Here is a 9,741-nt window from a genome sequence, read left to right as displayed (position 1 = left end):
GTACATATTATGACAATGTATATATTATGATAATAAACCGGAACCTCAGCTAAAGCGGGGTATCTGTTCTTTTACATCATGTGAGGTTACACGGAGTTGCTCTAAAGCGGCCTCCGGTTTACCCCTTGAGTTCGCTTTGCTAAAAGCATTGTGTTATATCACTTGGAGGATTGGTCGTGTCCGAACCAATACCATGCCTCTTGATAGGCGAAAGCCACCAGATCACTTGGGGACTTGGTCACGTCTGAACCAGTCACGCCTCTTGATCGGCCTAAGGCCACAGAATCACTTGGGGGCTTGGTCGAACCCGAACCATGACCACGCCATTTGGTCGGCATAAATGCCACAAGAATCACTTGGGGACCTGGCTAACTAGAACCATAGTTACACCTAACGGGAGCTTGGTCGTGTTTGACCATGGTTACGCCATTTGATCACCTTAAATAAATCTTTTTTGGCAAATGTTTTTGTCGTTGCTTTTGCTTCATACTTTTCTTTGAAGGGTTTTTTTGCTTTTTATTGTGTTCTTTAAACCAGCAAAGTTTTTTAACCAATCAATTGATGGAACACAGTTCACGTCAATCCGGAGACTATTTGCCCGGTTTTTTCCTTGTTGTTAACATCCTCTTACGGAGTAACACGGTGTTTATCACAACCCGGCACGGTTTTATTATAAACCGGCACAATATGGAAGGAATTATCAGTACTCAAATTTTGGGTTATCACCCTTACTACTAAAAGTTGGTAAAACCAACGATGTGATTCAATGTCACAGGTATGATATATTTCATATTTGATTATACATATGTACATGAGTCGTTATTTCCTCCAACAGTGTGGGTTTACAAAACTCCGCTTCAAGGTTGGCCAAGCCAATTCACACTCAACGGTGGCAGAAAGTATTTTGGAAAGTTCATTACCACAGGAAGGACACGTTATGCACGAAGGCATATTAACGTCAAAGGTATCAGCTAGCCTATTACAAGGCAACATGGTGCCCATAATAACATAATTGTTTTTCACATAGGAGAGATAGTTTTAAAACCGGCTTCCGGTTTAAGATTGGCCACCAGCCTGGCCTGATGGTTGTGGGTCATCCTGCGCCGCTTCAGCTTCCGTTTCTTTACCCAGTGGCTGGAAATCCACAGTTGTCCAGTCGATTCCCATTAATGCTTGAAAAACAGCTTCATCATGGATTAGCGAAGACGGATCAATATCGGGAGCGTAAGTATGCTTACGGATTGGAGGGATCAGGTTTTCCGATTCATGGATTGGTGCAGCTATTCGCTTGTTCTGGCTGTCATATTTGGCTTGATAATGAGACAAATCTGCCTCCTCAGCCAGTTGACAAGCTAGCGGACGTACCTCCCGGTTTATGGCTCGCAAATCCGCTTCACCAAATTCTGACCCGTCTTCCTTCAAGCTGGGATAACCCTGAGCCGCTTCAATAGGATCAAAATCCGGCACCCAGGCTTTTGCCCGGATTAAAGCATTGATTGCACCGGTTCGAGCAGTAGATTTCTTCAGCTCTTCAACCCGGGCAGGAAGCACTGACAGTTTCATCAGAGTATCTTGAATCAAATTGGGCGCCGGTTTGTTATGAGATGCGGTGCAGATGATCCGCTGGGCACCAGTGTACAATTGTTCAACTAAGGTATAGGCGGCTTTCAGTTTCCTCCGCACATCTGACCCCAAGTGACCAATGCGTGTCCCTGAAATACCATAAAGGGTTAATAAACCAGCGACCCTGTAAAGAAGGCAGAACCAATTCAGAAGGCAAGATGGCTTACCAAAGATAGCAGTGGTCATGGCATGAACGTGCCGCTTTATGCTGGTCAGTTCATCTGTCACTGGTTTTAATGCAGCCTCGGCATCCTCTGCTCGTTTGGTCAAAGCGGACTTTTCAGTGACCCAATCCGCCCGTTTCTTCTTGAAGTTCTCCTTAAGTTGTTCCATGGCGCTTAAGGCACTGGCCAATTCCTCTTTTACTTTGGAGGTTTCAGCTTGTTGGGTTTTCAAGTTTTCTTGAAGATCGACGACTTGGTTTTCTTTCGCCTTCAGCTCCGCCTGCAGGCAGACAGATATATGTTTCAACAAATCGGTAGAAGGATTCAAGTGCCAACCACACAACAAGTTATGTGCTTAACACTTGGGGGCTAATGCATATTCGATCTTCATCTTTCAATGATTTACAAAGTCCCAAGCTCAATACAAGTATTCAACTTGGCACTTGGGGGCTAATGCATATTTGATCTTCATCTTTCAATTGTTTACAAAGTCCCAAGCTCAATACAAGTATTCAACTTGGCACTTGGGGGCTAATGGCTATTTGATCATATGTATTCTGATGCGGCAGTTTCATTTACTTAAAGTACCGGTTTAACTACGCTAAGTTGAACCGGCCCTTGGGGACTACATCAGCAAATTTCAAAGCATCAAGATTCATATTATTAAGTCCCGGTTTGAAAGAATATTTAAAATCGGCCCTTAGGGGCTAGGAGAGTCAACAAGAATGAAAGCATACAAGCAAGAAGGAGCATATGGAAGTTACCTCATATTTATCCTTCATCATATTAACCAGACCGACTTCATAGTCACGGCTGGTATACAGCCGGTTCAGATAGTCGGAATGGATATCTCGGGCGTTCAGAGCAGCGTAAGCCGTCAGATCAGCATTCCACTTGCCTTTGCCAAAAGCAGCTAATTCCTCCTTGGCAGAATGTTTGGATAAAGCGACAGGGTTGCTTGGCTCAGTATGGCCAGTGCCAGTAATGACAACTTCATCATCATTGGTACCGCCGGTTTGCACTGGAGCTGTTGGCTTGTCAGTAGGTTTCGCGAGACCGGTGGAGCTTTCAACCCGGAGGGAACCTGTGGGCTGATGGATAGGACCTGAGGTATCAGTAGGTCTTTCCTCAGCAGTAAGATCATCATCTGGCTGTGGTGGATCATTGGGAATATCCTCAGGAATAGCCGCTTCAAGATTGGGTGTTGTGCCTGGTTCAAGAATGACATCTTCTTCGGCCGCTCTATCCAGGCGGGCCTTCTTGCTCGGCCTAGGTTTGGCCCTGAGAAAAATAACAAAATTAAATATAGCATATGTTCTAAGGCAATATACTGCAAACATCACAATAAATATAGCTTACCCAAGCACCGTTTTGAGCGGTGGGAGCTGAGTAGCCGACGACTCGCCAGAAGATGAGTGGGAAATAGCCTGATAATCGGAGTCAGACGGATTAAGAGGTTGACGAAAGCAGCCCGCTTTAGGACAAGTACTGACAAGCGAATTAGAGACCTCGGAATGACGTTTCCGAACCGGACTGTTCGGTAAACCGGCAGAGGTAGCTACCTGGCCGCTGTGCCGGGTGGTGCGGCGAGCTTCGTGTTGTTGAGTCTTCATAAGAAGTTTAGGATCCAAATAAGCAAGAGGATGAGAAAATTTAACTTTCCGGTTTGCCTGACGGATTTTTTGTGAAGGCAAAGTTTCTGAATCGGAAGAGAGAATAATTACCTCTGCAACATCCGCATGGCTGGCTTCGGCATCATCCTGACAAATATCATCATCAATAAGATGCATGAAAAATAAACCAAGTGAGTCAAGATCTACCTCAAAGTCCGGATTATCCACCTCGTCATCAGGGGCCGGATTAGAAGATGCAGTGGTTCTTTTCCGGTGGGCAGTCTTCTTCACAAATTTAGTTTTTTGCCGGGTTGCTCTTTCCGGTTTATCTGTTTTCTCTGGTTTCTCCTGCGGCAGCTTTTTGCTCCAAAACGGATCATCACCCTGATTATGCAGACACTGATATTAGAAACAATGGCCAGACATATCGATAACAGATTCAGCAAAGAGAAAAATCAAAGTCTTACAGCTGGCGGTTTGTTGGTGGCGCAGAAGGGAAGCAGGCCGGTTCTAGCGCAGATGTGCTCCGGTTCATTCAGTATCTTACGCACAGCCTCCGTGATTTCTTCACCGGACAGCTGGAGTCTTGAATGTCGCAGTGGGTCATCCACACTATCAGTATATTCGCACATCAAACCAGAGCACTGACTAAGGGGCAGTATGCTCCATGATATCCAACAGCGAGCAAGGTCAACCCCTGTTAAACCGTTGGCCATAAAGGCTCTGAGCTTTGACAACTGGGGAGCATATTTGCTTCTCTCCTGGGCAGTCAATCGTTGAGGAAAAGGATGGGTATTGCTGAGCCGCTCCGGACGAAAACCAGGCAAGGGATTCTCACCAGCAGGGGAGGTGTCTTTGCAGTAGAACCATGTCTGATTCCACTCCTTGGGGTGACTGTGCAGCTTGGCGTGAGGGTATGTGACCTCTTTCCTTTTTTGAATCGCCATGCCACCCAACTCCGTATTAGAGCCATCAGTAAACTCAGTACGGCGGTTTAGATGGAAAAGATCTCTGAATAATTCCACTGTGGGCTCCTCTTGAAAGAACACCTCACAGAGCACTTGGAAGTGGCACATATTTGTAACAGAGTTGGGGCCAGTGTCTTGCGGATGGAGTTGGAAATCAGCTAGAACATCCCGGTAAAATTTAGAACCGGGCGGTTTAAAACCCCAGGCTAAGTGGTCTACGAAGACAACAACCTCTCCTTCTCGAGGTGTGGGGGGGGGGCATTCTTTGCCAGGAGCCCTCCAATGGATGGTGTCTTTGCTGCCCAAGGCGCCAATCAGGACTAAATCGTCTAGTTGATCCTCTGTGACGCGAGAAGGGACCCAGTTGCACTCATACACTTTCTTGGCCATGATGAAATCTACAAGGTACATTGATATGTGCAACGTTAAACCGGAAGCAGATCTATCTAAACCGGAGTTTTATGAAGCAACAACATATGGTGGTTCCACAAGGGGACTAATGGCATATACCGGTTTGGAAAATTTTCTATCAGGTTAAACCGCCTGATCTAAACATTGAAGCAATTGAGATTGCGGATGGTTAAGTATGCAGAAACAGGTTTCACAAGGTCTTGTTACGGCGTTGGATCTGAAGCAAGTTCAGAAAATAAGAAAAATAGTCGAAGATCAAAGCAGAACAGTATTGAATCAATGGGCAGAAGTATATGTGAGATCTACGGTTTTGGGCAGGAAACTAACGGCGGATACTAAAAGTTACCGCTACACAAAGCAAGGGTTCACATGTGCATCCAGGAGCTAGTACATGAGTATGAACAGGTGATGAACACCGCAAGAACACGAAGCCCTAGATCAGATCTATGTTGAGAAAAGCAGAAGACCTACCAGAGCTGAGGAAGACGCGGAAGGTCGCTGCGGTTTTCTGGTGCGTTCAGGTTGATGCAGCGGCCAAAGATGATGCAGAAGACGACGGCGGCGGCGGAGCTCTGAGACTGGCGACGCGAAGAAGACGAAGAGGAAGGGCACGAAGGGGAGAAAGGAAATGACCCTTCAGACCTATTTATAAGGCAAAGGACATGTGTCAGGCGCGTGAATCAAGGGACCGCAGATTTTGGAAGTGGATCTGTCACCTCGGTCATTGCGAATCTATTAAACAAGAAGATATCATGGATGTTTTTCTTTATGATAGATGATGTCACGCCGGTTTACAGCAAACAGAGAAGATGACATCACAGCGGTTCAACAACTACAAGAAGATGTTGAAGACGAAGATTTTTTGCTAAGGATTGACATGAACCTGTTCAAATCAATCTGGGGCCTAATGTTGGGGATATTACTACTGGGCGTAAACCGGCCTACCTGGGCCGGATTAACTTCATCAGTAGTTCAAAGGTGTTAAAGCCCAAAGAGGCAGGTAAAGGCGTAGGGCCCGTAGTCGGCTTAAAACCTGTAGCCGTATACCGGCGTTTGTACATATACTTGTACTATAAGTTAGGAACAAGGAGAGACCAACCCGGATACGAGTATGAACCGGTGTTGGGACTCTCTGAACCGACAGGCGTCACCCGTGTATATAAGGGGGCGACCCGGCGGTGGTTCAAGAGGGGGACGGCAACTCGAGACATAGGCGAAGCTGGTTTGCTCCCTAGTCATCGAAACACCCATCAATTCCATCACAACTAGACGTAGGCTTTTACCTTCATTGAAGGGGCCGAACTAGTATAAATTCCCCTTGCGTCCTTGTGTCCGCTTTAACCCCTTCAAGCTAACCCGTCGCGATGGCTCCACGACTAGGTCCTTTCTCTAGGACATCTGCCGTGACAACCCCCCGACAGAGGGTCTCGTGCCGTAGCGACTGGTGGATCCAGAGGGAGAGCTTCTCTTGGCTGTCCGGGGTCGGCTCCTTGAGTCGTGCCGAACTCGTACGTCGGCCATTATAGTGTAGCTTGGCCAGGCCCGTGCGGGTCTCCCCCTCCTCTCCATGTTCTTCCTGGTGCTCTGCGTCCTCAGGTCCCGGCCCTCGAGCAAGCTCAGCCGCCGCTGGTATGCCAGGTCACGTGCCATGGTCAAGGCCAGGGGGTGAGGGCTGGAGAGCCAGCAAGAGCTCCTAAGGCGCGATGCTCAGGAGCCCCCCTTTTAACGTGCAAGCGAATCGCATGAGATAAGAGGGAGAGTCTGCGGTACCGCCTCCTGTGGCCCTCAGGAAGTCCTTGCAAGTTAGCGTGAGGAAGGGCACCGGTTTCCGTGGTGATTGCTGGTTTGCTTCTAGCGCGTGAGAGGGGACTCCCTATTGCGGAGAGCCCCCGGGGCATGTACAGCCCCGCCCTGACACGTGGCTTGCACGGCAGGGCTAGACGAGGTGTGTCTGGACACTCGTGAGTCAGCGGGGAACTCACGAGGCCCTACCTCAAGGCGGTTTGCGCCTGGTCTTGGTTCTTGTTTGTTGTCTTGGTCCTACGAGGTGGTTAGACAACGCGAAGGGTCCTGAAGAAAGACGACCGGCGCGCGGCTCCCATGGTGAGCGACAATCAAGCAGGTGATAGTCATAGATAGATCAAGCATGAAAGGCAACCTAGCTTAGGTAAATGCAGGGAAGATGCATGCCACTGGTCAGGCCCGAGCGGCTTGGGGATGATGCAGCCCGAGGGGCGCCCCCAACAAGGTAAGGTAAAGACATAAAAAGGAAAGATACATGCCACAAGGACGGACCCACGCAGCCCTGGGGGCGCTCCCAGCTGAAAGAATTTGGAAAATGTCACCTAGTTCTGTTAATGAAGGAGAGTTGGGGCAGCTGAAGGTATGCGGCGAAGGGGCTGCTCCTCATGAGCCATAGGGGCCCTGAGCCTCGGGAGGCTCTGGGGGTCCAGGGGGTTCCTTGAGGACCGTCTTCATCTCCACCAGCACAGCGTGGTGCCTGGCCTCCTGAGCTGCGAGGATGCTTTGCAGGTTGCGTTGATAGGCGGTCGCCACGCTCGGCAGGCCAAAAGGCATGCGAACGTAGCTGTGAGGTGGGTCCTCGCAGCGTCCCACGCGCGAAGGCCAGAAAAGCTCCTGAGAGGCGGCCCGGTTGAGCCCTGGGACGTCGATGCAGACGCGCAACCCGACATCCTCGCCTGGATGGGGAGCTGCTCCTGGTGAGCGGCGGTCGCCGCGCATCGTCCTGAGTGGTCTTGGTGATGAACTCCTGAATGGTGGGAACTCCTTGCCCTGTGTTCTCCTGAGGGAAACGTGCCACGAAGCACGCCTCCAAGTGGTGCCCGAGTGCCTCCCTCGTGATGTTGGCAAAGTCTGAGGCCCTCCAGAAGAGAGCCTCCGAGCCCTGCCCGAGAGGGGCGCTAGGCGCACCTTCCTATGCGATGGAGGGAGGCGCCCCAGGCGTGGGCTCCAATCCTGATGAGGCGCGGCTTGCCTGAGGCCCTACATGGTGCAACTGCTTCTTCTTCTTGGGGGTAGCCTCAGGAGGGCGCTCGTCCTGGCTGTCGGGGTCGTCGATTGCCGCAACTTGGAAGGCACGCTTGAGGGAGCACACCGCGTCTCTTTCCTCGCATGGGACTGTGATGATTCTGCCGCTTCCCGGCATCTTGAGGACATTGTAGCCGTGATGGGTCAGCGCCAGGAACTTGGCCAGGGCTGGATACCCGAGGATGGCGTTGTATGGCAGGCGGATGTGGGCGATGTCGAAATCAATGAGTTCGGTGCAGTAGTTGTTGCGTTCTCCGAAGGTAACGGGGAGGCGGACCTGCCCGATCGGGGTAGTAGAGCCGTTGGTCACTCCTGAGAAAGGCTTGGTAGGTTGAAGCTGGTCATATGGCACTTGGAGGTTGTCGAACGTGTCGACGGACAGGACATTGAGCCCTGCGCCGCCGTTGATGAGGGTCTTGGTAACTTGCACGTTGCTGATGACTGGTGAACAAAGCATTGGGAGGACGCCTGCAGTAGCCGCGTACTTGAGCTGATCTGCCGAACTGAACGTGATGGGGCACCTGGACCATCTGAGCGGGCGTGTGGCCTCGAGCTTGGGGAGGACTGCATTCACTTCGCGAGCAAACTGTTTGAAGATACGCTGCGAGGTTGGGGCTTGAGCTCCGCCCAAGATGCAGGCGATAGCGCGTGGCTCCTGGAAGCCCCCAGCCCCCTTGTCTTGATGGTGGTCGTCATTCCTTCTGGGTGGTGGCGGTAGTGGAGGAAGGCCAACGTTGCCTTGAGGACGGTCCTCACAAGGCTGGTCCCTCCAGGCGCCCTCACGACGTTGATCCTTCCAGCGGTCCTCACGAGGCCAGTCGTGCCACTCCTAGCGCGGGCCACGGTCATCCCAGCATCCGCCACCATGTCCTCCTCCTTGGTTGTAGCCCCGGTCGCTGTTCTCGGGGCGTCGACCGAAGCGTCCGTCTCGGATGGCTCTGAGTTCTTGACAGTCGCTGGTGTTGTGGGTATGCAGGTTATGGAAGGCGCAGAACGGTCGGCTGCTCTTGGATGACTCAGGAAGTTGTCGGCCGCGCTTGGTGTCTGGCTCCGCCGCGAGCACAGCCACTCCTTTGCGTTTCACGTCTTTGGCCTTGGTCTTCTTCCCTTCTGGGTCCGCAATAGGGAGTTCGAGGAGGGAGAGGCGCCCCTCCTCAGCTCTTGCACACTTGGTCACGATGTTGAACATCTCCAAGGTCGTACACAGCTCCTCGTGGATGGCGAGCTCCTCCTTCATCTTGACGTCGCGGAAGCCGTCGGAGAACGCTAAGATGATGGCCTCGTCGGTCACCTTGGGGATCTTGGTTCACGCGTTGTTGAAGCGCTGGATGTACTTCTGCAGGGTCTCTCCTGGTTGTTGCTTTATGTGGCACAGGTCACCCGCGACCGGGGGGCGGTCGCGAGTGCCCTGGAAGTTGGCGATGAAGTGGTTGCGCATCTCATCCCAGGAGGAAATTGAGCCTGGAGGCAGGTTCAGAAGCCAGGAGCGGGCGCCACCCTTGAGAGCCATGGGAAACCAGTTCGCCATGACTTTCTCGTCGCCGTTGATTGCCCCGATGCTCAGCCCGTAGAGCTACAGGAACTCTGCGGGGGCAGGGGTGCCTTCGTAGCAAGGAGGCAGATCTGGCTTGAACTTGCTCGGCCAGGCAACGCTACGCAGCTCGGGGGTGAAGGCGCGACAGCCGGCCATGGTCACCGGGGCCCGCCTTGGAGGTGGAACTTGGTCTTGGCGCCCGCGCACCACTACGGAAAGCGGCGCGGGGCCTTGCCACAGTAAACGATCCTGGTGCGGCGGCGCGAGGAGTGGCGGAGCGTTCGCTTGCGGTCGAGGGACTTCTTGACAGCTTCTTTCTTCACGCACGGGCGCCGGACGCGGTGGGTCGCGCCGTGGAGCTGCGCGCCTTGGCGCTAGGG

At 51.8% G+C, this 9,741-nt stretch overlaps 1 protein-coding gene and 1 pseudogene across 2 annotated transcripts; both read right to left on the bottom strand.

The window, feature by feature from the left end:
- Positions 1-480: 480 nt before the first annotated feature.
- Positions 481-9,074, bottom strand: LOC147965837 (uncharacterized). 2 transcript variants are annotated; one of them, XM_087528445.1, is made up of 4 exons: positions 3,868-9,074; positions 3,147-3,784; positions 2,552-3,068; positions 481-2,067 (listed from the first exon to the last, which is right to left on the bottom strand). In XM_087528445.1, exons 1-4 carry the CDS (start codon positions 4,777-4,779, stop codon positions 1,057-1,059), a joined length of 3,078 nt encoding a protein of 1,025 aa, XP_087384571.1. In that variant the 5' UTR covers positions 4,780-9,074; the 3' UTR covers positions 481-1,056. The 2 variants fall into 2 exon arrangements, with proteins under 2 accessions (XP_087384571.1, XP_087384572.1); XM_087528446.1 differs by lacking the exon at positions 3,868-9,074 and having other exon boundaries at positions 491-2,067; positions 2,552-3,289.
- LOC147965838 (uncharacterized) lies at positions 7,186-9,064 on the bottom strand (annotated as a pseudogene).
- Positions 9,075-9,741: the final 667 nt, after the last annotated feature.

The sequence above is a fragment of the Triticum urartu genome, chromosome 6A (assembly GCF_056163025.1).
Source record: "Triticum urartu cultivar PI428250 chromosome 6A, HENAU_Tu73, whole genome shotgun sequence".
In the NCBI taxonomy this organism is placed as follows: Eukaryota; Viridiplantae; Streptophyta; class Magnoliopsida; order Poales; family Poaceae; genus Triticum; species Triticum urartu.
This window is presented reverse-complemented; position numbering and strand designations above follow the sequence as displayed.